Source organism: Microcaecilia unicolor, chromosome 5 (assembly GCF_901765095.1).
Source record: "Microcaecilia unicolor chromosome 5, aMicUni1.1, whole genome shotgun sequence".
In the NCBI taxonomy this organism is placed as follows: Eukaryota; Metazoa; Chordata; class Amphibia; order Gymnophiona; family Siphonopidae; genus Microcaecilia; species Microcaecilia unicolor.
In genome coordinates, this window is record NC_044035.1 from 257,386,216 (window position 1) to 257,414,104 (window position 27,889).

Sequence of the window (27,889 nt, forward strand, 5' to 3'; positions counted from 1 at the left end):
ATAATCTATTCTTATTAGTTGTTAGAGTTTTCAGTTGAAGAATAGTTATAATGGTATATTCCCTCATTTAGTCTTTTTGGATTGGTTATCATGGGGGGCCTGGTGGAGGACAGAAATGGACATCGAAGGGAGGAGGGCTAGATGAAATAAATGGTGCCTCCATTAATAGTCCATAGGTTTCACAAAACCTTGTGTTTCTAATAAGAGCATGGGCAATTATTACAGACAATATGGTACTTATAGGATGGTAGTAAGCTTGCAGTCTTCAGCTCAACACCAGGTCCATGGACATTACTAACCACTCTGTGTCTTCCCCCTTATCTCACACCATCTAACATTTTGTAATAGTTTGGGCTGAGGCATTTAACAAATTATTTTAGGGAGACCTGGCCTTTGTTTTAATTATAGGCTGCTTTTACTTGTTCTCTGAAACAGATAAAACACAGTGAGATGCCTTTTCTATAGGTTTAATGTCAATATGCTCTCAGCTGAGTTGGCTACAAAGAAATTCTCCCGGCCCTTCAACAAGAGAACACACAGAACCTAGAGAGTGTGTAGGGTTTTTGTGTGTGTTTATTGTTTTTTGTTGTGTCTTGAGGTTTTTGGTGCATGTTGTCTTCCAAATCTAGGCCTGGAATTCCTGCATGCCATAAACTACTTTTCAGTGTAGCCATATACACAAATTGGTTTGCTTCTTAAGCCAAATGCATATTCACTGTGGATATCCTGAAAACCAGATCACTTAGGGAACGGTGTGGGGTCATTAGCACATGGATTTGGGACAAACTGCATACCAAGACACAATCTGACTGTAAATTTCCACAAGAAAGGCATTGCAGGGGGACAGGGTATCCTCAAGCTTGCTCTAGCCCATCTTAGTTCTAGTTCATTCTACTTAATTGGGACAGATGGGCATGACATCTAATGAGTACGTAGAAGACTGGATTTTCTTGTCATTGGTGTGCTCAGGCCCGGGATGCTTTCCAAACCTTCCATATGTTATTAAAATTCACCATATTCACGTGAAAGACCTTTACCTGCAAATGAAGAGAAACACAAAGTTGAGCAGCTATTGGATGGTTTATAGAGTATCCTGACATCCCCTATTATACATATACACAAAAATGACAGCATTGTTTTCCTACTCCCTATTCTAAATAGGGGTGTACACCCTGAAAATATTTGTTTTGTATCATTTCCCATGTTGTTTATGGGAATTTTTGTTTTGTCTGGGGTTTTTTTTCTTGTTAGATTTGTTTATTACTGGGAGCAATATTGTCAAGAGGGAGCATGTTTTCCTGATAATATGCTCATGCACAATGATTCACATATGTGGACGGTATCAGAAAACAGTGCACACTCTTTCTGAAATAGTGTGCACTCTTTGCTAAAAGTGCACACTTTCAGCAAAGTATGCACTCTTTCAGAACAATGCATACTATTAGTGATACACAAAAACAAAACCCGCCAGATAGTCAGTGCTATTTAACTGGCTAGGAACAGCTCCTGGCTGGTTAAATAGTCTTAAGTCAGCTAAGCACTACAAGATAGCCAGCTATCCCCCCCCCCCCCCCCCCCCAGAAATTCAATGCTGGTCACCGATTATGGCCTGGCACTGAATCTCAGGGTTCGCCTCTGGTCATGGGAGGCAACCTGGCTAACTCCCACAGTCCGAATATTGGCCCTAATGTTTTCTTTCCTGTCATTTGGAGGGGGGTGGAATGTCACAAAATGACATAGGAAATGCCATTAATAATATCCATGTTGTTTCAAACAAATGCACATGCCTAATTCTGAAGGTTCAGCCATGAAGGCGATGAAACAGTGTAACAAGGCGGTGGCCGTAGCTAGAAGGTTGTTAGGCTGTATAGAGAGAGGTGTGACCAGCAGAAGAAAGGGGGTGTTGATGCCCCTGTATAAGTCATTGGTGAGGCCCCACCTGGAGTATTGTGTTCAGTTTTGGAGGCCGTATCTTGTTAAGGATGTAAAAAGAATTGAAGCGGTGCAAAGAAAAGCTACAAGAATGGTGTGGGATTTGCGTTACAAGACGTATGAGGAGAGACTTGCTGAACTAAACATGTATACTCTGGAGGAAAGGAGAAACAGGGGTGATATGATACAGACGTTCAAATATTTGAAAGGTATTAATCCGCAAACGAACCTTTTCCGGAGATGGGAAGGTGGTAGAACGAGAGGACATGAAATGAGATTGAAGGGGGGCAGACTCAAGAAAAATGTCAGGAAGTATTTTTTCACGGAGAGAGTAGTGGATGCTTGGAATGCCCTCCCGCGGGAGGTGGTGGAAATGAAAACGGTAACGGAATTCAAACATGCGTGGGATAAGCATAAAGGAATCCTGTGCCGAAGGAATGGATCCTCAGGAGCTTAGTCAGGATCGGGAGGCGGGGCTGGTGGTTGGGAGGCGGGGATAGTGCTGGACAGACTTGTACGGTCTGTGCCAGGGCCGGTGGTGGGCAGCACTGGTGGTTGGGAGGCGGGGATAGTGCTGGACAGACTTGTACGGTCTGTGCCGGAGCCGGGGTTGGGAGGTGGGGCTGGTGGTTGGGAGGTGGGGATGGTGCTGGGCAGACTTGTGCGGTCTGTGCCGGAGCCGGTGGTTGGGAGGAGGGGCGGGTGGTTGGGAGGCGGGGATAGTGCTGGGCAGACTTATACAGTCTGTGCCCTGAAGAGCACAGGTACAAATCAAAGTAGGGTATACACAAAAAGCAGCAAATATGAGTTATCTTGTTGGGCAGACTGGATGGACCGTGCAGGTCTTTTTCTGCCGTCATCTACTATGTTACTATGTTACTAGTCATCAGTTTATGCAGCCTGCATTCTTCCACTAGCACCAAAGGGTCCAATCTAGCATAACAGCTCCCAAATTCGTTCTTCAAAAACGTTTCCAACTGCGCACTATGAATATTTGTGGGATAGACTTTCTACGTTAGGGCTAGGAATCAAGTTGATTTGGATGTTTTACCTGAAAAATAAGCTTTGTGCAGGGGTGACTAAGGGTTTCTAGAAGACAAGATTGGGAAATCCTTTTGGAAAGGAAATATTTTGTTAGAGCAGTAAAAATCTATTGCCAGCAGGGTGCTTGCTGACTTTTCTGTTATTTGTACAGGCACCTTTTGTCCAAACAAGATCTTAGCACTCTTCCTCTATCACAAAACCTGGAGGCAATTCTCTGATTCTGAAGGCATGAGAAGGAGGCATACTTGTCAAAGATCATATCAAGCCAATGACAGCAATGAAACAAGAACCCAGGATTCTTGGACATGTTTTTTTTTTTTAATAATCTTTATTGAGGATCAACAGAGCACAATTACTATCAGTCCTGTGCTATAATCAAGAGCAGATGCTCTTCCTCTTCCTGAGAGGTGAAAGAGTGAAAAAAAAACCCAAGTTACTTACCTATGGCAAGAGTTTGCTGTTGGCAACAGGATACAAGTCCTCACAGAGGGGTGACACCATCTGATGTAGCCTGGATGGAGAGCCTTCCCCAGCTCAGATTTCTCTGGAAGCTTTGGAGAAGTCCTACCACACATGTGCACAAATTCCTACCCATTGTTGTCAAACGGGACTCAACCTCCCTCAGTCTTTACGAAAGTTTATAGTAGAAAATAACCCATAGGGGAAGTTAGGGATATGTGAGGACTTGTATTCTGCTGTCCATGGAGACCATCTGCTACAGGTATATAACTTGGTTTTCTTTGAGGACAATCAGGATAGCAAGTCTTCATCAATAGGACTCTCTAGCCATAGGCTGCCTTCAACAGAAAAGGGGAAAAATTGGAAGAAAATGGATGCAGGACCCAAGGCAGGTCTTGTCAGACAAATCTGATTATTTATTTGACTGGGTGACCAGAAAATTGGATCAAAGGAGAGCACTATATGTGGTATACCTAGATTTTAGCAAAGCTCTTGAAACAGTTCTGCATAGACAACATATAAATAAACTGAGTGCCCTTGGTAATGGCCCTAAAGTGACTGACTAGGCTAGGAACTGGTTGAGGGGAAAGTGACAGAGGGTAGTGGTAAATGAAGGTCATTCTGAGGAAAGTGATGTGACTAATAGTGTGCCACAAGGTTCAGTTCTTGGGCAAATTTTTAAAAACATTTTTATAAGCAATATTACCAAAGGGCTGTCTGGTAAAGTTTGCCTCTTCGCGGATGATACCAATATTTTCAATAGTATAGACACCTCTGATGGTATGGAAAATATGCAGAGGGATCTAGTGAAGCTTGATGAACAGTCCAGAATCTGACATTTAAGATTTAATGCTAAAAATTCAGAGTTATGCATTTGGACTGCAAAAATATGAGGGAGTGGTACAGTTTAGGGGGAGAAGAACTTTTCTGCACAAAAGAGGAACAGGACTTGGGTGTATTCGTAAGTGATGACCTTAAGATGTCCAATCAGGTAAGATGGCCAAACAGGTAGAAAAGGCAACAGTGAGAGCTAGAAGGATGCATGGGTGCATAGAGAGAGGAATGGCCAGCAGGAAAAAGGAGGTGCTAAGAAGCTTCTGCTGAGACCTCATTTAGTGTACAATTCTGGAGACCGCACCTTCAAAAATATATAAATAGGATGGAGTCAGTCCAGAGAGTGGCTACTAAAATGGTTAGTGGTCATTGACATAAAGTGTATGGAGACAAACTTAAAGATCTCAATATGTATTCTTTGGAAGGAAGGCAGGAGAGGGGAGATAAAATAGATATGTTTAAATACCTCTGTGGCATAAATGAAAGTAAAGAGACTCAGAAGTAACCTGAGGAAATACTTTTTCATGGAAAGGGTGGTGAATTCATGGAATGATGACAGAGGTAGTCGAGATGAAGACTGTATCTTAATTCTAGCAAGCTTGGGACAAGTACATAGGATCTCTAAGGGAGAGGTAGGAATAGTAGATGGGATGAATGAGCAGAGTGGATAGGTCATATGTTCTTTATCTGCCTTCATTTTTCTGTCTGTGTAAGAAAGACACTGCAAGAGGCAGCCATCAAACACATTTTTGGTGGCAACTAGTCTTTCCAATTTTTATGTTTTTGTCTTTGTAAGGCAGCCTAGAAACGAAAAACAGGCCTAAGGGGGTACATAGTCAGATTCTAATCCCCAAAGAGATTTTGGAGGGATAACTGGCCAAACCTACTGTTGAACTGGGAATCCCTTTCCAAACAATAATGAATGTTTGGCTGAAGTCAATGTTGCAGCCCTGTATATCTACACCATAGAGGCTGACATCAAGTAGGCTGCCGACACAGTCATGGCACATTATGAGCCTTGACATAACCCTCAAGGGTCGCGCCTGCTTGAGCATAAGCAGAGAAATGCAGTTTGCTAGTCAATTGTATAGAGCTTGTTTGGCAGTGGCAATTCCAGGTTTATTGGGATCAAAAGAAACAAAAAGCTGGGTGGCCTATCTACTACTACTACTACTACTTAACATTTCTAAAGCGCTACTAGGGTTACGCAGCGCTGTACAATTTAACATAAAAGGACAGTCCCTGCTCAAAGAGCTTAAAATCTAAGGGACAAGTGAATAGTCAGTTCGATAGGGGCAGTCAAATTGGGGCAGTCTGGATATCCTGAAGGTAAGAGTTAGGTGCCGAAGGCAGCATTGAAGAGGTGGGCTTTAAGCAAAGACTTGAAGATGGGCAGGGAGGGGGCTTGACGTAAGGGCTCAGGAAGGTTGTTCCAGGCATAGGGTGAGGCGAGGCAGAATAGGCGGAGCCTGGAGTTGGCAGTGGTGGAGAAGGGTACTGAGAGGAGGGATTTGTCCTGTGAACGGAGGTTTCGGGTGGGAACATAAGGGGAGATGAGGGTAGAGAGGTAGTGAGGGGCAGCAGACTGAGTACATTTGTAGGTAAGAAGGAGAAGCTTGAACTGAATGCGGTATCGGATTGGAAGCCAGTGAAGTGACCTGAGAAGAGGGGTGATATGAGTATATCGGTTCTGGCGGAATATAAGACGTGCAGCAGAGTTCTGAACAGATTGAAGGGGGGATAGATGGCTAAGTGGGAGTCCGGTGAGGAGTAAGTTGCAGTAGTCAAGGCGAGAGGTAATGAGAGCGTGGACGAGAGTTCGGGTGGTGTGTTCAGAGAGGAAAGGGCGAATTTTGCTGATGTTGAAGAGGAAGAAGCGACAGGTCTTGGCTATCTGCTGGATGTGTGCCGAGAAGGAGAGGGAGGAGTCGAAGATGACTCCGAGGTTGCGGGCAGATGAGACGGGGAGGATGAGGGTGTTATCAACTGAGATAGAAAGTGGAGGAAGAGGAGAAGTGGGTTTTGGTGGAAAGACGATGAGCTCAGTCTTGGACATGTTCAGTATCAGGTGGCGGTTGGACATCCATGTAGCAATGTCGGTTAAGCAGGCCGATACCTTTGCCTGGGTCTCGGCGGTGATGTCTGGTGTGGAGAGATACAGCTAGGGTGTCGTCCGCATAGAGATGATACTGGAAGCCATGAGATGAGATGAGGGAGCCCAGGGAAGAGGTGCAGATTGAGAAGAGAAGGGGTCCAAGGACAGATCCCTAGGGAACACCAACAGATAGCGGGATGGGGTGGAGGAAGATCCATGAGAGTGAACTCTGAAGGTGCGGTGGGAGAGATAGGAGGAGAACCAGGAGAGGACAGAGCCCTGGAACCCGAATGAGGACAGTGTGGCAAGGAGTAAATCATGATTGACAGTGTCAAAAGCGGCGGATAGATCGAGGAGGATGAAGATGGAGTAGTGGCCTCTGGATTTGGCAAGGAACAGGTCATTACAGACTTTAGAGAGTGCTGTTTCTGTCGAGTGTAGAGGGCGAAAACCGGATTGAAGTGGATCGAGGTTTGCATGAGAGGAGAGAAAATCAAGGCAGTGGCTGTGAACGGCATGCTCAAGTATTTTGGAGAGGAAGGGTAGGAGGGAGATGGGGCGGTAATTGGAGGGACAGGTAGGGTCAAGTGATGGTTTTTTGAGGAGAGGTGTGACTATGGCGTGCTTGAAGGTGTCATGGACAGTTGCAGTGGAGAGAGAGAGGTTGAGGATATGACAGATGGAGAGGGTGACAGTATGAGAGATGGTGTTAAGTAAGTTGGTGGGGATGGGATCAGAGGAACAGGTGGTACTTTTCGAGGAGGAAAGAAGGCGAGCGGTTTCCTCCTCTGTGATGTCAGGAAAGGAGGAGAAAGAGGTCTGGGTTGGTTGGTCGAGGGAGAGGGTTGAAGGGTGAAGAGGAGGAGATGGTTTGGTAGTGAACTCAAGGTTGATCTTGAGTTTTAGTCCCCTCCGGGTAGAAAACTAAAGCTGTTTGCTGACACTTTCAGCTTTGCGGGCATGAAGCTGAGGGGAAAATGTTGGCAGGATAATCGATTAAGGTTGAAGTCTGACACCATCTTAGGAAGGAACTTTGGATGGGTATGCAGAACTACCCTATTGTTGAAAAATTTGGTGTAGAATGGATCAATTACTAGAGCCTACAGCCCACCAACTCTGGGTACCAAAATTAAGACCTTACAGGAGTCTAGACTACCACTAGAGACCACAGCTGCCAATTTTAGTGGGAGCCATCAGGGGACAGGAGCGAGTGGAGTCACCAGGGATGGTCATGTTGGGAGGGGGGACATGGAAAGCTACAGGACGGTACTCAGGAGCTATGCAGGTGCCAGGCGATATTCAGTGCCACCATCCACACAGCTAAGTGTACATAGTTAGGACTGCCTTATGTGTGGTCCTATCTTCCTGCTTAGTTATGAGACATGGAGGGGTATTTTCAATATGACTTCTAAGTCCGACTTTGTACGTTTTGCAAAAAATGTCCAGAATCTGAATAGGAAAGAAGGTCATTTTCAAAAAAGAAAAATGTCTGTCTTTTTTTTTTTTTTTTAATACTGTTTTGAACAAGGTTTTGTGATTTGGATGTTTTGTATTTTGGTCCATTTTCAAAAAAAAAAACCAACCCAAAACATCCAAGTGCAAAACGTACAAAATCAAGCCATTGGAATGTAGGAGAAGCCAGCATTTTTAGTAGACTGGTTCCCCTGACATTCCAGGAAAGCAATAAGGTACCCTAGGGCACTGCAGTGGACTTCATAAAATGCTCCCAGGTATACATCTCACCATTGCTCCCTTACCTTGTCTGCTGAGCCCCCCCAAAACCCACCCCAAACCCACTACCCCCAACTGTGCACCACTACCATAGCCCTTTCGGGTGAAGGGGGCACCTATATGTTGGTACAGTGGGTTTCTGGTGAGTTTTGGAGGGCTTACAATTTCCTCCACAAGTGTAACAGGTAGGGGGAGGTATGGGCCTGCGCCCACCTGTCTGCAGTGCACTGCACTCACCACTAGACTACTCCATGGACCTGCATGCTGTTCTAATGGACCTGAGTATAACATCTGAGGCTGGCAAGTAATGTTTTTAATCATATTTTTGGGAGGTGGAAGGGGGTCAGTGACCACTGGGGGAGTAAGGGGGGTCATCCCTGATTCCCTCCAGTGGCCATTTAGGGCACCTTTTTGTGCCTTATTCATTATAAGAACAGGTCTAGCTTGTAAATAATACTGAGCAATGTGTAAGATCTAAGCAGAACAGCTTAGATCTATAGAAAATTACAGGTTGGCAATAACACAGAGTTATGAGGCAAATGACCTATGGGTCAGTAACATGTGCAAACAATATGTAACCTACGGGGTTATAAGGGTGGTGAGAAAAGGAGACAGAAGGTCTGAGAAAAAGTGGAAAGAATGTAGCTGACACCTGCAGATAAGAAAAAGCCTTAAGGGATAAGCTGTGTGGAGGTACAATAACTGGGTGCAGCAGATGTAAAAAAGTATATAAGAAGCTTGACTGAGAACAGACCTAAGCAAAGACTTAGCATTGTCTGTTTTGATATTGTAAGTATACTTTGCTTCCTGTATAATGTTCTTATACAGCCTCTGTCCAAGGGAGGACAGTTGAAAGAATAAAAATTTTGGAAAATTCTTCATAGTTTGTCTTGCCAATTTCAAGCTCAAAACTTAGTTTTAGTCCTAGACAGTTTTTGTTTTGTTCTGTTATGGCTGAAAAACGTTCAAGAGTTAGGAATGCCCAGATCCCCCCCTTAACACGACCCTGACACTCCCCCATGTGATTTGAACACACTTCTGACAGACTTCATAGAAAAATGTCTAAAAATTGGTTTTGAAAATACCAATTTGGAAGTGTGAGAAAAACATCCAAATGTAGATTTATGCCACTTTTTTAAATGTTTTTCTCTTTTAAAAATGAGCGTCATCAGCACTGAATATTGCTGGTAATCACATAATTGCTAGCGCCTCCTCAACTCCATACCCAGAATGCCCCTTCACTACTCAGATTCAAGATGGCTGGTTAGAGCAGATGTTCAATGGCACTACCTGGTTAAATGCTGCTGAATATCAGCGGCTGGTCCTCCAAGCGTGATTTAAGCAGGCAGGAGCCTCAGCTGCTCGCTTAAATTGCTTTGAATATTGACACCTAAAATTCCAGATGATCAGCAATTGGAGAATATGTATAAATTGTCTCACAGTCAGAATGAAGGCAGCAATCTGTTCATATTTGCCCATAGTGGATGCACTATTATTTGGATTTTATTTTTTACCATATAATAACATTTTCTTTTCTGAGTTACTATCTATGCTGGCTATTGTGTAACTGTGCTAATTCTATAACAAAACCTATATAGAGAAACTAACAGGAGAATACCTGAAATGGCTTCGCATAACAATGATAGAAAATGGTGAAAACATTTTGGAGTAAAATCTGTGGCAGGTCTCACACAACAGTGAAGAGCAGGAATTCCGGATAAATCTGAGCTGGAAAAGCTTCTTCAGTTTGGCTTCATTGGATGATATGCCCCATCTGCAAGGCCTTGCTATCCTGTGTGTTCTTGGGAAAATATCAACCCTGGATAAAAATGAGGTTGCCACAGCAGTGCAAAAACGGCAAGTGTGCCCTATTCTCTTTTCATCCCTCCTTCGCACTCTCCGGCCACTCACAAACAAAAACATACACATACACAGAAAAACAGATTTAAGAAAAAACCCACAACAGGCCAAAGAGGAACATACTCAGTTTCCTGTACACAGTGCGGGGCCGGCGCTCCTTCTTGGCATCCCTGATGTAACAGTAGTACTTCTCGAAGGTTTTCACTTCATAGTTCAAGATGGTGGTCACTCGGTAGGACCCGTCCTCCCGCTCCTCCAGGATCTCCATCGTGGAGTTGGCAGTTATGTCTCGTTCTGCCCGGTTACGCCAGGTGATGATGGGGGTTTTGTACCAGCCACTGGAGATGCACTTGGCAACCAATGTGTCATTCACAGTAACAAACTGCACCTGGGGCTCCTCAGCATCTGCAGGGAATTGCAAGGTAAGGGAAGGGAGGAGAGAAAGAAAGTAATGAGCCATCCTTTCTGTTTACAGCTTCAGACATAATTGCCCAGTGAGCAGCAGAGTTTAACACTCGAAGCTGATACAGCTTGGAAGGGCTATGGCAGGCAGATTGTTTCTTTTTCCTTCACAATAGTTTTGATTTGCTGTGGAAAGAAATTGCTTCACAGCAAGAGAAAGAAAAAACAAGGGCAAAGACACCTAACCCACTGTCTTACAGTCCCACTATTAATTGGATTTCCTTTGTATCATAAAATAAAAACCAGAAAGTCTAACTAATTAAGGAACAGGGAGACAAACACCCAGACTAGTTTCAAAAAGAACATCAGGGAAAGGAGACCGGAGGAATGACAATTAAGGGAAATTCAAGACTGTAGAGGAGAAGAGAAGGCAGGAATGAGGAGGTGAAGGACTCAGAGAATGGAATGAGCATTGTGCCATAGGGGTTATGGAGGGTGTCAGAGAAGGACCCAAAGGCCAAATATAACACAAAAGTCATCCACTGGCTACAGGTTTTAAAAGTGACCCTATCGCTGGTTATGCCTTCCTTGGGGCTTTGGGGCAAAAGGTCATTTATGAGGGAGGAGAGATGACTATGTGGTTGGATTATTATTATGAAGAAGACAGCTGTAAGATAAATTGTACTTTTAGAATTACACACCACTGAATAGGGGTTTTTTTTTAAGATGCTTATTTGTACAGATTCATTTTTTAAGACTGTTTTAAGGCATATGTGTCCATCTTTTCTCTTTAAAAATGACTAGATGTTGTTGTGCTTAGTACGTCTAAGTGAAAAATGCACAAAATCAAGCCATTGGGACGTCGGAGGAGCCAGCTTTCCTAGTAGACTGGCCACACAGGCAATCCAGCAGAGCAGTGGGGCACAGCAGTGGACTTCACATAAAAGGTCCTAGGTACACATCTCACCATTATCCCCTTATATTGTATGGTGAACCCTCCAAAACCCATGAAAAACCTACTGTACCCAACTGTATACCACTACTAATTTATTTATTTGGATTTGCTTACACTTTTTCAGTTATATTCAGGTACACTGGGTATTTTTGTGGTATATTTTGTGGGTACAGTAGGTTTTGGGGGTGCTGACACTTTCCACCAAAAGTTTAATAGAGTGGATTATGGACCTGGGTCACCTTCTGTATAGTGCACTGCACTGCCCACTGCATGCTGTTCTGGCTATAACATCTGAAGCTGTCATAGAGGCTGGCATGTACTGTTTCATTTACATTTTTAAGGGGTGGGAGGGGGGTCAGTGACCACTGAAGGAGTAAGGAGATGTTATTCCTTTATTCCTGCAGTGGTCATCTGGTCACTTAGAGCACTTTTTGTGGCTCATTCATTAATGAAACAGATCTAGACCAAAATGTCCAACTTATAGCCCTGGTTGTTTTTGTGTTGTTTCATTATGGCAGAAAAACATCCAAGTGTTATGAATGCCCAGATCCCATCCTTAACACTCCCCTGACATGCTCCCTTGTGATTTGAATGCACTTGTGACAGACTTCATAGAAAAATGTCTAAAAATTGGTTTCAAAAATACCAATTTGGACGTTTTGTGAGAAAAACGTCCAAATGCAGATTTATGCCTCTTAAAAATGAGCCCCATTGTGTGTTTAGCCAAGAAAGGTTGAAGACCTAATTACCATAGATCTTGTCTATTTTTAGACCTATATTCACCATTTTTTAAAATGTGGCCATTTTTAAAATTTATCGCGGCAGCACTTACCTCCATCTAATTTGTAAGCATTAAGGGATTCTGTGTTATCCATGCACTACAGAAGCCAAACAGAAGCTGGAAATACAACCGGAAGGCCAAAGTCTTCAAATCAATGTTTATTCTCCAATAAAAATGACAGTCATATATACCGTTCAGATCCTACACGGTCCGGGTTTCGGCGTTGTGCCTTCCTCAGGGGATCACAACTTGACAGGTAGTTATCAACAATATGGAGAATAACCGTATTGTCAGTAACAAGTACAACGAAGTAATATCTGCTTATGCAGCGATTCCATAAAACAAGTTGAAACACGGACCATGTAGGGTCCGAACAGTGTATGTGACTGTCATTTTTATTGGAGAATAAACTTTGATTTGAAGATTTTGGACTTCCGGTTGTACTTGGAAACTACTTTTTTCACCCTTGTTTTCTTATCCATGCAAAAGCCAGTTAGTGTGCAATAATGTGCTGATTGGTTAGCTTAGGAATGCCCACTCTCTGCTCCTAGTACACCTCCTCAGAAAAAAAAGGGTACAAAAAAAATAATGAGTGCATGGTTAGCACAAGCACATCCCAAAACTAGCACATTCTGTGTTAGGCTTTGTTCTATAACTTAGAAACATGTAGTAATGTTCTCTGTAAATATTACTATCTGTAAAGCACATGGCACCATGGAACATTTCATATTGTTCATTGTCACATTAGTTTGCTATATACGCTCAATGAAGTTACATAAAAATACTTTTAAAACAAATAGGAGGAAATATATTTTTACTCAATGAATAGTTAAGCTCTGGAACTTGTTGCCAGAGGATGTGGTAACAGCGGTTAATGTATCTGGGTTTTAAAAAGATTTGGACAAGTTCCTGGAGGCAAAGTCCATAGTCTGTAATTAAGATGGACATTGGGGAAGCCATTGCTTGCCCTGGGATTGGTAGCATGGAATGTTGGTACTATTTGGGTTTCTGCCAGGTACTCGTGACCTGCATTGGCCACTGTTGGAAACAGGATACTGGACTAGATGGACTGGTCTGACCGAGTATGGCTATTCTTATGTTCTTGTCACACTCTGGATGAATTCTCTATCGTAAGTAATATATAAATCAGGAAAATAAGCAAAGGGTTAAGCAATGCACCGTTTATTAGGGAATTAAAGCATGCCTTTCCCTTTGAGAAGAATAAGCCCATAGGGAATTCATATTTTTCAAAACTACCTAGTGGAGTTGTTTATATTTCACCAGGAGGAGCGTGATGTTCCTAACAGACCTCACTGTACCACAGGGTCATAATCTGTATGACTTTAATAAGGACACGCACCTATATAAATCCTTTGTTAAATGGTGACTCATATAATATAATTTCGCTATAAGGGAATCTATATTTTAGAACCTGAATTTGATCTATGGACAGCAGATATTCACTATACCAGAAAATTGTCCTATTCTGTTTAATGTTTCATGTTGAAGTTGATTTTGCTAACTCTTCAATTAGTATATTTATATCAAGTTCAAAAGTTGCAAGGAATACTATTCTTTATACAATGGAAGTACCTCCCCAGTTATACAGTACACAGGAACACATCTCCAGGTTACAATGGACACCAGTGTGAACATAGCTTTCGATACGTAGCATTTTGATATAGGGAAAATATTACAGAAGTATCTCTTTTCCCTATAATAATTGATTGCGATCATTTCTATTGAGCGGGCGGTTCTGCTTAAACACTTCTATAACTGTCATATTTAATACCCAATTTAAGTTTTGTCCCCTCCCCCCCCCCCCCCCCCCCCCAAAAAAAAAAAAAAATAAATAAAAACTAGATTGCTTGCACGGTTGTGAAATGGCACAACTTTTGACCAAGGCCATAATTTTCTGCAAATTGTGAAAGGGAAAAATCAAAGGCCAATAGACAAAACTGTGTGACTAGGTATTTGAGCAAACACTGCTGTGTGGTGTCTGGTCCATCTGCTTCTTAAGGTGTGTGGACATTGATTTTTTACGGACGCTTCTGCTTTCCCTTTTGTTGTTTCTTGTTCATATTTTAGCCTACTTTCTCAAGGGAAGAAGGGTTATGAGCTCACCCTGTATGTGTCTACCTGTTTCCTCCTCCCGTACACTAAACTTTCAGGAGATTTCAGGGGCCCAAAAGGATCCTGATGGGGCCTTTCTTTTTCTTATCCAGGTACACGTCTAGATATGTGTGTATACACATGTTCCTATCTATTTGTAATCCCCTGTTAGGCTGGGATTACTTGTAGAGTAAGTCCTTGTAGAGAGTCCTCACTGGGGGGAGTGACTGGGAGGTCCCTGGGTGGGAAGAAGCCCAGTCCAAGGGGAGTAGTTTTGAAATAAAATGCAGAGAAATAGTGGCCTGAGACTGAAGAGTGATTGTGGGGGGGGGGGGGGGGGGGGGGGGGGGAGGAGATTGGAAACAGATAAAGAGGAGTGTTTGCCCTTTAGGGGGTCTTTGGTTGCCTGATGGTCCCCTGTCACTGACCTAGAGGAGTAAGGGGAATTCCAAATAGGAGAACTAAAACCATTGAATGTAAATAGGAGTTGTGGCTCAGCAAAGCTACAATTGTGAATGAGGAGACGCTACAGGTGGGCAGAGAAGAGACCCAGCCTGGGAGTGTGGGATAGGAGTCAGGGAGTGCCCATCCCAAGGCCAGGGTGAGTCACCTTGGAGGGAGGTCAGGTCATGGAGGGTTTGGACCTACGAAGTGAGAGGAGCACAGTCTTTGGGATATTATTCTCTGGGATAGGCATGGACAGAAGTCTGTAAAAAGTGTAAATAGTCCTGCTGAAAAGCCTCTGTACAAGGAAGAAGAGCATAGGAGTTCCCTGGATGGAATACCAGAATGATTGTGGTTTTAAAAGACTTGCCTTAAGTGTTGGAGAGTTGATCCTGGTTGATGTTCCTGATTTTTCAGAGCTGAAGAATAAACAGTTTGAGTTTGTATGAACTACTGATTCTAGAGTGGATTTTGGACTTGAGAGAATATAAAAGTCTCCCAAGCCCGCCTAATTTAACAGCCAGCCTTGATTCCCACAGTTTGCATTTGGACTTGTTTTGGGGTTTCCTAGGGAAGAAGAGAGTGATCTCACTCACTAATGCTTCTTTCCCCAGGTGGAGGCACCGAGCACCAAGTGAGAAAAGGGTCCGACGGAGACTGCCTTCAGGAGGCTCCAGAAGAGTTGGATCCCAAACCCAGAAGTGCCCAGGTCAAGGATGTTACATATTGTTTCTGCATGGAACTTCCCTTCCTTTCCTGACTGCAGGAAATGAAATCCTTGAAGAAAAATGCACCATTTGAAAACCAGCCAAGGAACCTGATATGCAGGGCCTTCTTTTGGGATCATTTTCAACTACTTTGGCCCAGAACTTAAATTTGACCTTTGGTTCATTTGGCCATTTTTGTTGATTTTCAGAGGTTTGTTTGTTTTTTCTTCAGATTGTTTCACACATCCATTTTAATAAAATTTTTAATGTGCATTAAAACATTTTCGCATGTGTTAATTTGTAGGTCAACATGCATTAAAACGATTTAGTGTGCTCTAAGGAGGAGATTCTATATATGGCACATAAAATATCGGCGCCAAAATCAGTGCTGACTAAGCGTATTCTATAATCAGTGCCTAGATTTAGGCGCCGATTATAGAATACACTTAATTCATATTTCAGCACCTAAATCTACGTGCATCCCTTTACACCAACGAAAATTTGGTGTAAATCCCAGAGTGTAGATTTAGGCGCACTAGGCCATTTTCTATAACTAGGCACATAAATTTTGGAATGCCCATGAAATGACCATTTCCCCCACCCATAACCATGCCCCTTTTTGCCTGTGCACATATCGTTACAGAATATGCTTAGGAAGCTGTGCGCCTAAATTCTAATCAGTGCCAATTAATGCTCATTGTTGCTTGTGAATTGCTGTTATTAGCACTCATTAGCTTGTTAAGTTATGCGCAATGTTCTAGAATCCACACTGATTTTGGCACAGATCACTAGGCACAATATATAGAATCCGGGGGTAAGTGGGTAATATTCAGCCCATAGCAATAAGTGGCTTTCAAGACACTCCCAGTTGAGGACTAAATTAACCCTATTTATTCAATGCCAGGACAAGTTAACTGGGCACCAACTGATATTCTGACCAGTGCCTGGTTAACCGGATACATAAAGGGGTCCTTTTACCAAGTCCCGGTAAAAAGTGGCTGGCGCTGTTGTCAGCGGGTGGGTTTTCCTTGCACTGTAGCCACTTTTAGCATGGAGGTAAAATGGCCACTTTCCATAATTTTTTTAAACAAAGATCTGGGTTTTCTTGCCCATTATAAACCATACAATTTTACTGCTTTGTCACCCTCTTATCGCTATGCATTATCTCCCTGTCCCTCATCCACCCAGCTCTTCCTTGTCTCTCACCTAACCTACTCCACCCTCTTCCTGTGAGACTGTCATTGGAATGCTTTCATGTTTCACTTATATATGCTGTTATTTATCAACATTTGCTTATTTCTGATCAATGAAGAAAGGTTACCTTCGAAAGCTAATCAAAAAATGTACATTAGTCCCATTTAAAGAGGTATCATCTTATTTTCTTTTTTATGTTTTATTCTATTTTATTTCTATTGATTGCCATAGTTTTTTTGTAATGCTTTCACTAATTTCCCAATTAGTTTGTGGCCATTACCGCAGAAGCCCTTGCACCACCTCTTTAGCAGGTGGTAAGGGCTCCCACACTACTCCCGACTATTTGGGTACATAAGTATTGCCACACTGGGACAGACCAAAGGTCCATCAAGCCCAGCATCCTGTTTCCAACAGTGGCCAATCCAGGTCACAAATACCTGACAAGATCATTGGGTAGTAACTGGTAATGTGCCCACACTACCCAATTAGCACAGGCACGCCTACTCTGCACCCCAGACACACCTCCCGTGCCAAAAAAAATAATTTTTTTAAACACGAGTAGTGCGCGCTGATGGCCAAACTACCACAGGATGCCTCAGCGTGTCCCGTGGCAGTGCTCTTTTATCATGCAGTAGGCACATGCTAGTGCCTACCACAGCTTAGTAAAAGCTCCCCAAAGTTAGGGGAGCCTTTTTTCTGTCCTAACTTTATGTGCTTACTAAGCAGGACTGAATATCGCTGTCAGTGGCATAGCTAGGTGGGGCCACGGGGGCCTGGGCTCCCCCAAATTTCATCCGGGCCCCTGATTTTGCTGGCGAGGGTCCCCAACCCCCGCCAGCCAAAGCCTTCTTCAGCACACCGCGTTCCCTGCCCTGTGCACTTTCTTCCTCCTAACGTCCTGCACGTTCCTTTAAGTGAAACTGAGCATGCTCGGTTTCACGTAAAGGAGTGTGCACAGGACGTCAGCAAGAATAAAGAGCAGGGCAGCGAACATGGATGCGCCGGAGACCGGCGCTGAAGAAGGCTTCAGCTGGTGGGGGTTGGGGACCCCTGCCAGCAAAGGTATTTGCTTTTTCACTGGGAGCGATGAGGCGGTGAGGGGAAGCGGCAAGGAGGTGAGGGGGAGCAGCGAGGCGGTGGGGGGGGCAAGGCGGCAGGGTGGCAGACTAAAATGTGCCCCCCACCTCGGGCTCTGGCCCCCTCCCACCGCGAAGTCTGTCTACACCCCTGATCGCTGTTATTGGCTAAGTGCTGGCTCCAACCAAGCTCCACCCCGGTCCACCCTTAATCTAGCCAATTAGCATTGGCACTACCTGGTTAAGTGTCACTGAATATCAGAGGCCAGCCAGCCACCTCAGAGGGGCTTAACCGGGCAGGAGCTTCTACCCAGTTAAACCCTTTTGAATATCAATCCCCAAATTTTTAAAGACACACTAACAAGCCAAATGTGCACTAATGATGCACGCCCCTTTGGAATATTAACCAGATCATCATCATCACGCCAAAGCATAGAAGACAGAATTATTCTAATCTTACCATTCACTAGTAGCTTCATCACTCTTTCCCCTTTGCCATGTGGGTTCAAGGCACTGCATTTATAGATCCCTTCATCCTGAAAGCCGACGTTTTCCAGGTGAAGTGAAAACACTCCGTCCGGGATCCCATCCTTCTCAATTTTGATGCGCCCCTGGTAGTCCCAGCTCTGGTCCTCCAGCAGGTCCTTCTTATGGTTGAACTTATAGAGGAGTTCTGGCTCTTTAAAGTCAAATTGCTGCTGTACATATGCATAAATGTCATCGACTTCTACCTCCTCTATAATTTGTTCCTTTTCCCAGGCAAAATACAGATCATCTGTATCGTCCACAAAGTAGAACTCACAGGGCAGGATCACAGTTTGAAAGGGACGAGCCTTGACTACAGGAACATTTGCATATGGGACAGCTAAGAAGAGACAGGTAAGCCAAGAAAATAGTGAATAACAAGGAGCAGTATTCGGATGGAAGGCAAAATGGTTTCAATAACAGGAATTTCCTGCCAGATAAAATGTGTTTCTCTAAAGTTCCTGAGGCAGTTCAATTATGCAGTGAGCACAGATGCCAAGTAACCCAGTTCCGGGCTGGAGATTTTGGGCAGTCCTAGATTTCTGACCACCCCCATCCCGATGGATTATGGGGCTTGCAGCACTGATTTCAATGGGCAGGATCAGCCACTACCAGTGTGTTTTTCCTAGCAAAAAAGGTGCCGTACTCAAATGCCAGGCCATCCTTCAGGAATGGGGTGGTCACTGAGAGACCCACCCCACAATAGCCAGGCCCCCTGCAACCACAGAATCTATGACAAGGCAGAATTGGTGTGTAGAGCCTGAGATCTTTCATTAAAACTTGGGGACCATGAGTCAACTTTAGCAGGCAATGGAAAAGGTGCCGGTACTCAGTACCCCCTCAAAAAAAGCTCTGGACACTACAAATCCCACACTGCTTTGGGATGAAAGTTCAAAACCAGGACTGGCCAAAATGACTCCAGCCTGGAACTGGGTAACTTGCATCTCTGCGTGAGTTGTTCTGAAGATGAGAAACATGATCAGAGCTTCTGAGTTACACAGCTTTTAAACCTATACCCCAAAGCAATGTGGTATTTGTAGTCCCTGATTCTACCCTTTGAAATTTAAATGCAGAGCACAGCAGGTAGTACACACTGTAAGAACTAGGGAAGTGCTGAATGTCCCACCAGCCTCTCTTCCTCTCTAACCCCAACTCATCCCCAACATTTTACTCCACCTCACTTTTCTTCTCCTCCCTCCCCCCTCAGCCCATCTATACCACAATCATATCCTTTCCAGGGGCTGATGCACAAAAGTCTCCAGAAACAACCACCTTGGTGGAAATACTGAGTGATTCTCAAAGAAAATCGCGGTATTTCCACCTCGGTAAAAATTATCATGGTACAAATACCAAGCTATTCTCAAAGAAAATTGCATGCAAATGAGCTGCTCGCAAAAACAGCAAGCATTTCAGGAAAGAAAATGCAATTGCTAAGCTGCGCATGCATAGAACAGTCAATCGCTAAGTGTGGCTGCTCTGCACATGTTCAGAACAGGGTTTCACGGCTTTCATACATGCATACAAACTGGAACTAGCAATCGGTGCTTTACCGGGACTTTGATGAATCTGCCCCTAGGTATTGTCACTGCAGGATGACAGAGACTTCTCCCCAAGGACTGTAAGTCAGGTATTGAGTCCAGGTCCCTCTGCACAGCAGGGTGTAGCCTTACCACAAACCCTTTGGGCCAGCCCCAGGCCCTTAAGTATTTAAAGCTTATCTCTGAAGTAACAATAAGAGAGTGGAACTGTTGCAGAACTGGCTGACACTGTTTATCTCCTTCATGCATTTAAACAAAAATAATCATAATGTTGCTTGTCAGTATGGTCCAATTTAGTTACGAGGTGGGGACACAAATCCAATGTGATTAATATTCAGCATTAAATACAGTTTTTATCTTGATATGCAGGAAAGATAGAGTCTACTCTGAAACAGTGTTGTAGCCAGACAGCCAATTATGGGTACGCCTGAGCCCAAAGTGGGTGAGCACAACATCTTCTCTGCCCCCCCCCCCCCCCCTGGCATCATGCAACTGCTAAATAGTTTAGCTAATTAGGATCTTCACGCTCCATCAGCTGATGACTTCTTCCTAAGATGGCCAAAACTCCTTTTTACCAAGTTTGGTAGGCAGCAGCTGAAGCACTGATGCCAGCACCCCATGCATGATTAGTTGTTGGAGACTCAAGGATGCTCCTTACTTAATCTGAGTACGTATTAATATATATTTCAAAAAGAGGAAAATCTTCAACAGGCTCAAAAACAGTTCAATAACTTGATAGAGCTTTCACTTGTCATCATTGACATTAAAAAAGCCTCCTATTGTCTTTCACAAAAATTCTCACAGTGAATATAGTCTTCAAACATCTTATAATGAAATTTATCTAAACACACTGTGCAGAGAAGCCTTCCAGTAACTTGAGCCCACGACCAACGATGGTCAGCTGAGTGGTTCTACCTGCCCCCTGCTCTGTTTCCTCTCCATTGTCCTGAGACCAGTGGTGTAGCTAGGTGGGGCCATGAGGGCCTGGGCCCCCCCAAATTTGCTCTGGGCCCCTGGTTGGCTGGCGGGGGTCCCCAACCCCCGCCAGCTGAAGACTTCGTCCAGCGCTGGTCTGTGGTGGCGCCGCCACGTTGCCTGCCCTGCTTTCTCTTCCCCTCACATCAGGCATGCTCCTTTTAGTGAAATTGAGAGTTTCACTAAAAAGAGCGTGCCGGACATGAGGGAAAGAGAGAGCAGGGCAGGCAATGCAATGGTGCCAGAGACCAGCGCTGGACGAAGTCTTCAGCTGGCGGGGGTTGGGGAACCCCGCCAGCCAAGATGTACAGCGGCGGCAGTGGGCGGAAGAGGGGGCTGTGGGGCAGTGACCAAAATGTGCCCCCCCCACCTTGGACTCTGGCCCCCTCCCACCTCGAGGTCTGGCTACACCCCTGTCTGAGACCACCACACATCAGTGCCAAAGTGATCTATAAAGATATGACAGAAAACACACAGGGTCACTCACTTGCCGTGCAGATCAGCATCAAGTTACTGAGAAAGATCGCCAGCTGTATCATCCTACAAAACAAACTGGATTTGCGTTAAATCTCTTCCACAAGTGATGAGAAAACGTTTTTGGCCTTACTCAGCAAAGTTTATAAAATGTAGTGTACAGTATCCCGTGCTATAATGTGAAATAATATTTATTTGGTGAGCTTGATCTGTTTAGTTTGGGCTTTGTTTAAAATGCCTTTTCTCACAGGGCAGTTGTCTTTCACATGCAGTTCTTACCTCTTAACACTAGAGGGGGCCAATTGCAGTGTTAAATTCCATCTGACCAATGGGTTATGAAAGACTAATTAGGGTTTCAATTTTTAGGTGTTTCTACACTGTAAATTTAGGTAACATACATAGAGAGGCATAATCGAAAGGGACACCCAAGTTTTGTTGAGGACGTCCTCGCAAAACGTCCCGATGGAGGGACGGGGAAACCCATATTATTGAAACAAGATGGACAGCCATCTTTTGTTTCGATAATACGGTCGGGGACGCCCAAATCTTGACATTTAGTTCGTCCTTAGAGATGGTTGTCCCTGGACTTGGTTGTTTCTGATTTTCAGCGATAATGGAAACCAAGGATGCCCATCTCAGAAACGTCCAAATGCAAGTCCTTTGGTCGTGGGAGGAGCCAGCATTTCTAGTGCACTGGTCCCCCTGACATGCCAGGACATCAATCGGGCACCCTAGGGGGAAATGCAGTGAACTTCATAAAATGCTCCCAGGAACATAGCTCCCTTACCTTGTCTGCTGAGCCCCCCAAACCCCCCTAAAACCCACTACCCACAACTGTACACCACTACCATAGCCCTTACGGGTGAAGGGGGGGGCACCTAGATATGGGTACAGTAGGTTTCTGGTGGGTTTTGGAGGGCTCGCTGTTTCCTCCACAAACGTAAAAGGTAGGGAGGGGCATGGGTTTGGGTCCGCCTGCCTGAAGTGCACTGCATCCACTAAAACTGCTCCAGGGACCTGCATACTGCTGTGATGGACCTGAGTATGACATCTGAGGCTGGCAGGGCATATTTTTAAAGATGTTTTCTGAGGGTGGGAGGGGGTTAGTGACCACTAGGGGAGTAAGGGGAGGTCATCCCCGATTCTCTCCGGTGGTCATCTGGTCATTTAGGCCACCTTTTTGTGCCTTGGTCGTAAGAAAAACAGGACCAGGTAAAGTCATCCAAGTGCTCTTCAGGGACGCCCTTTTCTTTCCATTATGGGTCAAGGACATCCATTTGTTAGGCACACCCAATTCCTGCCTTCACTACGCCTCCGATATGCCCCCTTGAACTTTGGCTGTCCCTATGATGGAAAGCAGTTGGGGACATCCAAAATCGGCTTTCGATTATACCGATTTGGACGACCCTGTGAGAAGGATGCCCATCTTCCGATTTGTGTCGAAAGATGGGCATCCTTCTCTTTCAAAAATGAGCCTGATAGTAACAAAGTACATGTTGGCAGATAAAGATCTGCACAGTCTTTGAGGATAGAAGGAAATCAGTATTTTTGCTGCGTAGATACTATTACTGGGTAGCTTTCCCAGTGGATTAAAATCAGGGGCGGACTGACAAAGATCTAGGCCCTTCACCTCCCACCTCTGGGTCCCACATCCCTCCCCCTCTGCCCCTGGGTCCCACATCTCTCACCCACCCTCCGTCCCCAGGTCTGGCACTCTCCCCTCCCATTTACCTCAAAAATCCTTTTCTCTGTACAGGGCCCTGGCTGTCTGCCACTGACTGGAACATCTCTGCTACAGCCCACCCTTGCGGAAGCAGGAAAGGGGTGGGCCACAGCACAGAGAAGTTTCCAGTCAGTGGCAAACAGCTGGGGCTCTGTACGGAAAAAGGAGGTAAATGGGGGGGTGGAGGTGAGTGAGAGAGAGAATGCTGGACCTGGGGATGGAGGGGAGATAGATGTCAGATATGTGGGGAGGAAGTGCTGGGCCCTCCAACTGCACTGGGTCCTCGGAACTAGTCTGTTTTATGGGTTAAAACCTAAACTCAGAATCACTATTTACAATATGAGAGTGATTTTCAGACAGCCCATATACCTTGTTGTACCTAATGTACCTTCCCTTTCAAAACTGCCATGGGTACAAGGTAGCCACAGACGTTTGCACCTGCTTTTTCTGCAGAAAATAATGTGCATAGATTTGAAAATAAAGTTGGCACGTTATGTTCCAATCCTATCCAAAACACATTCCTAGGAATGCCTCCCCTCAATCTAGCTAATAACAGAAATGCACTTTTAACCAGAGAGTGAGGCAGATTTTCAGTCAATTTAGCCAAGCAAATAACCATTTACGAGTGGCTTTGAAAATTTCTCTCAGTAGAAATACACCACTTTAGAAAAGAGAGCAGAAATAAGATTTCACTGCATCAGGAGAGTGGCTTTGACAGTGATAGGCTCTTCAAAGAACAGACCAAGGACATCCAATATTGAAATCAAGTTTATTAAGAGAAGACTCTACATGGTACCATGCTTCGGCACAGGGGGTGCCTTCTTCAGGAGTCTACATAAATATAAAGGAAGATAAAAACATCTTAACATAAAAGCATTGAAAACATAAGTGATAAATAATAAAAATTGAAAAGCAGATATAAAACGACAAATGACAGTTAATAAAGCCTGACACAGCCATGTTGGGAATTCATTTGAAACTAAAAAGAAAAACAATTGTATTTCATAAGCGAATTGCTGCATTGTAAAAGTCACTAATATTCATAAGCTAAAGGTTAAATATAACCTTTAAATATATACAGAGACTGTAGAAAAGAGATCTGAGTGTGAATTCCTAAAATAAAGCAGGGCAGCAGCGAATGAACAGTTCATGTTAAAAGCACTTGGTGGAAATTCTATAAGGAAGCTCACAAATTATGGCATATTAGCAGGACCGGTCTTAGCAATTGTGGGTCCCTATGCAGACCCATCCGCACCCATCCGTGCCCACCACCATAAGTCATAAGGCGGTTTAGAACTCTCGGAACCCCACATCACCCCATACCTTCATATGCATCCACTATGTTTCAGTAGAGAGTGGCAGACAGCAGCAGCAATTTTCATATCCCATCAGCTGCCGAGCCCAGAGCCTCCTTGCTGCTACATCCCACCCTTGTGGAACCAGGAAGTGACATCAAAAGGGGGCAGGACACAGCATCGAGGAAGCTCTGGGCTCGACAGCTGACAGGATATGAAAATCGCTGCTGCTGCCTGATGCTCTCTACTGAAATGTGGATGCACATTAAGGTATGGAGCAGGGAGGTGTTCCAAGACAGGAGGACAGACGTGCCAGAAATGCGGGGCCCCTAGGAGCGTGAGGCCCTGTGAAACCGCCCCTGTCGCCCCTGCCTAAGACCGGCCCTGCATATTAGTTATTTACATGCATAAGTGGGCCCTTGCATGCGTAGATGACCTCTTATAGAATACCAAACAGTGGAAGAATACATGCCATGATTTGATGGTGCATACTTTGTCAGTGGGTGTATGCATGGATAGAATGGAGGTGGGGCATACGGCTATGCATGTAAATGATAGAATACCATCACTTACGCATGTTGCAGCTCACAACTAAGCACAGGCATTTACAACAGCTATAGAGCTGGTGTAAGTGCTCATGCCACTTGAGCTAGTATTCTATAAAGCACTGTTTCCCAAATCCAGTCTGGATTACCCCTTGCCAGGTTTTCAAGATATCCACAATAAATATGCATGAACTTGATTTGCATTCACTGTCTCCATTATATGCAAATCTCTTTCATATCCTGAAAACCTGACTGGCAAGGGGGTACTCCAGGACTGGACTTGGGAAACACTGCTATAACCATTGCTTTCAGTATTCATCCTTTTAACCCTCCACATGCCAAGATTTCAGTCTCTCTGTGAGAATTTTAGCAGGCACAATAACGTGCACATACCAAACTGTGTGTTCCCTGGGAGAATCAGTCCTCACCTAGAAAAAAAACTCAATGGGTCCTGCTTAGCCCAAACATCTGTAGAACTCAATACTAAATGGAAAACAAGAAATCAGTATGGACTTCAAATCGTATCCTAAGGAATCTATTATTATAATATTGAGGTGCTTGTGAGCTCAGTTGGCCTCACAGTAACTGTCTACATACTACAGAGCAAACCTGGAACAGGTGCTGATATTAAGATTGTGCCACAGGTCAGGCATAACATGCACTCTCACAGTAAGAGCTGGTTCTCTCCTAGCCAGTGGGTTGTGGAGAGCACCCTAGCTGCTTGTCCAGTCAGTGCCATCATGTGTGAGCACCAGAGATAGAGTAGTCCCACAGTTTATGCCCTGGGAAAATGAGTTTCATTTCACATCATCAGCCTAAAAGTTCATCCAACACCGTTCAGATTTGCCAAATAAAATCATGACCATGACATGAGCCAGAATGCTATGTGGTGGCTTCTCCTACCAGTCCATAAGCAAGATACCATGGACTCTTTAGCAGTTCTCGGATGAATGGATTTCATTAGCTTAGAGAAATATTGGCTCAGTTATTTGACTTTCCCTGGGAGGTCTCCCTGAATGTCCCCACCTAACATGAAAACTGAAGTCACCATCTCAAAGACCTTTCCTAGAGCTTCATTGATTTCATTCCAGAATCCCTTAAAGATAATGCTACCATATACAGAGAAAGGATCCCACCATGCCACAGTTATGCTAGCACAGCAGAGGAAATGTTCTACTTCTTAAGATCTCAACTAGCCACTTGCTAGATTTAATTAAATGCAACATTTGAACTTGCACCTTCAGACTGCCAGCCAAAACCTTTCAGGATACTTTTATATTCATGAAAGATAAGTGCCACCCACTTCAGAAAGTCATGGAGTCAAACCCCTACTGTCTGTGTTCACTGTTATTTATTATTCCTCGCTTTGGAGAAAAGCAGATTATAAATTGAAAACATTAAAAATAGAGCAAAACGTTATTTGGGCAATTTTTGGCTCGGGTCTCTATACAGGGGGGCCCAACCTTTCCTAGGTAAGGCTAGTGTTCTAGGTTGGAAGTGTATTTTACAATACTGGACCTCTGAGTCTCCTCTGACATTTTGGCACTGGAGAAATGCACATCATTCCTACATGACACTGGAGGCTTTGCACACTAGGGATTCCCCTAAACTTAAAAGGAGATTTCTTGATATCTGGGAGTATTATTTACAATCTTCACCCCACAGAGCCCGTAGTTTGTTAATCAATTGTAATGTTGCTTCTCTAACTTCTCTACCGTTTCTTGGGGTATGAGGGTAATTGCTGGGAGGGTGGGTGAGATGGGTGAGTGTTGGGAGGGTAGGTAGGGTGGGTACTAATGGTTTTGGTTTTGGCTCTGAGAGGGGTTTTGCTGTTCTTTAGCGATTTTGTTGCATATTCATTTGCTCCTGTTTCTTGTATCCTCATTAAAGCTGTTTATTCTAACTATAGTAACATAGTAACATATAGTAACATAGTAAAGGACAGCAGATAAAGACCTGTACGGCCCATCCAGTCTGCCCAACAAGATAAACTCATTTTACATGGTATGTGATACTTTATATGTATACCCGAGTTTGATTTGTCCTTGCTATTCTAAGGGCATAGACTGTAGAAGTCTGCCCAGCACTCTTCTTGTACTAACAGTTCTGAAGCTATTGTCGAAGCCCCTTAAAATTTACACTCAAGCCCATCCATATCTATTCAGTCACGATCAAGGCATAGACCATAGAAATCTGCCCAGCACTGGTTTTGCTTCCCAATTACTGGCATTGCCACACAATCTCCATTAAGATTCCGTGGATCCATTCCTTCTAAGCAGGATTCCTTTGTGTTTGTCCCACGCATGGTTTGAATTCCATTACCGTTTTCATCTCCACCACCTCCCGCGGAAGGGCATTCCACGTATCCACCACCCTCTCTGTGAAAAAAATACTTCTTGACTTTACTCCTGAGTCTGCCCCCTTCAACCTCAATTCAGGTCCTCTAGTTCTACCGCCTAATTATGATGGGGAGAGGGGAGGGTTGGGGAAAGTTTTGAAAATCAAGTTGGTCATTTGTACATTTTCATACGTATGTGATGTTCCTGTTTCTATTAATTTGACCAATAAACATATCTACATTAAAAAAAAAAAGAACAAAAATGAACAATGAGAGAAAGTTCCTAGGGATCAGTGCTAAAGACATAATAGGTAACAAATAAATGTTGTGTCTCTATTCAAACATTTATCTATATAGTGTATGTGTGTGTACGTTGCAGAGTATAAAACTCATTGACTCACCTGAGTGAGCTCTTCACCTGTGCTGGTCCTTTGCTCCTGGCCTGGCTGCAGAACGACATGGATTCAGGTAAGGAGGCTTCAGAAACCGGTTAAGGAGAACACAGATGATGATAAAGAAATCACACCTGCACTGTGCATAGCAAAATAACACTGCACGCAAGGGAGCACTGGTTTGCTCAGAGAAAATTGACAGCTGAGAATAGCAGGGGGCAGGGAGCTCTCTCTCTCTCTCCCCACCCCACCTCAGTAGAGGTGTTTTGGACCAGTAGCGTTCACATAGCAGCTGTGGCTGCCAGCTGAGCCTCCAAGAGCCAGATATTTCTTTCCTTTTGACCTTTCTGAGTTCCCTGTACTCCAGTTTATAAAAAAGTCTCCTGCATTTGTATCAAAGCATCTTCACAGTGTACCCACAAATATCTGTATTCGGCAGCAGTAACCAGTAGCAAACC

General features: G+C 44.2%; 1 protein-coding gene across 1 annotated transcript; it reads right to left on the reverse strand.

Annotated features, from left to right (window-relative positions):
- Nucleotides 1-409: 409 nt before the first annotated feature.
- LOC115471335 (butyrophilin subfamily 2 member A2-like) lies at nucleotides 410-27,499 on the reverse strand. The gene is made up of 5 exons (XM_030205035.1): nucleotides 27,441-27,499; nucleotides 21,152-21,204; nucleotides 18,087-18,491; nucleotides 10,079-10,360; nucleotides 410-1,037 (listed from the first exon to the last, which is right to left on the reverse strand). The coding sequence occupies exons 1-5, from the start codon at nucleotides 27,497-27,499 to the stop codon at nucleotides 1,003-1,005; spliced, it is 834 nt and encodes a 277-aa protein (XP_030060895.1). The 3' UTR covers nucleotides 410-1,002.
- Nucleotides 27,500-27,889: the final 390 nt, after the last annotated feature.

What these genes read in the sequence shown, in the direction of transcription:
- LOC115471335 (XM_030205035.1), bottom strand. Translation starts at nt 27,499, where the DNA reads ATGTCGTTCTGCAGCCAGGCCAGGAGCAAAGGACCAGCACAGGTGAAG. An exon ending in CAGGTGAAGAGCTCACTCAG is followed by an intron (nt 21,205 to 27,440) that starts GTGAGTCAATGA and finishes TTTGTTTTGTAG; the next exon opens with GATGATACAGCTGGCGATCT. An exon ending in CACTGTGTACAGGAAACTGA is followed by an intron (nt 1,038 to 10,078) that starts GTATGTTCCTCT and finishes CTTCATTTGCAG; the next exon opens with GTAAAGGTCTTTCACGTGAA.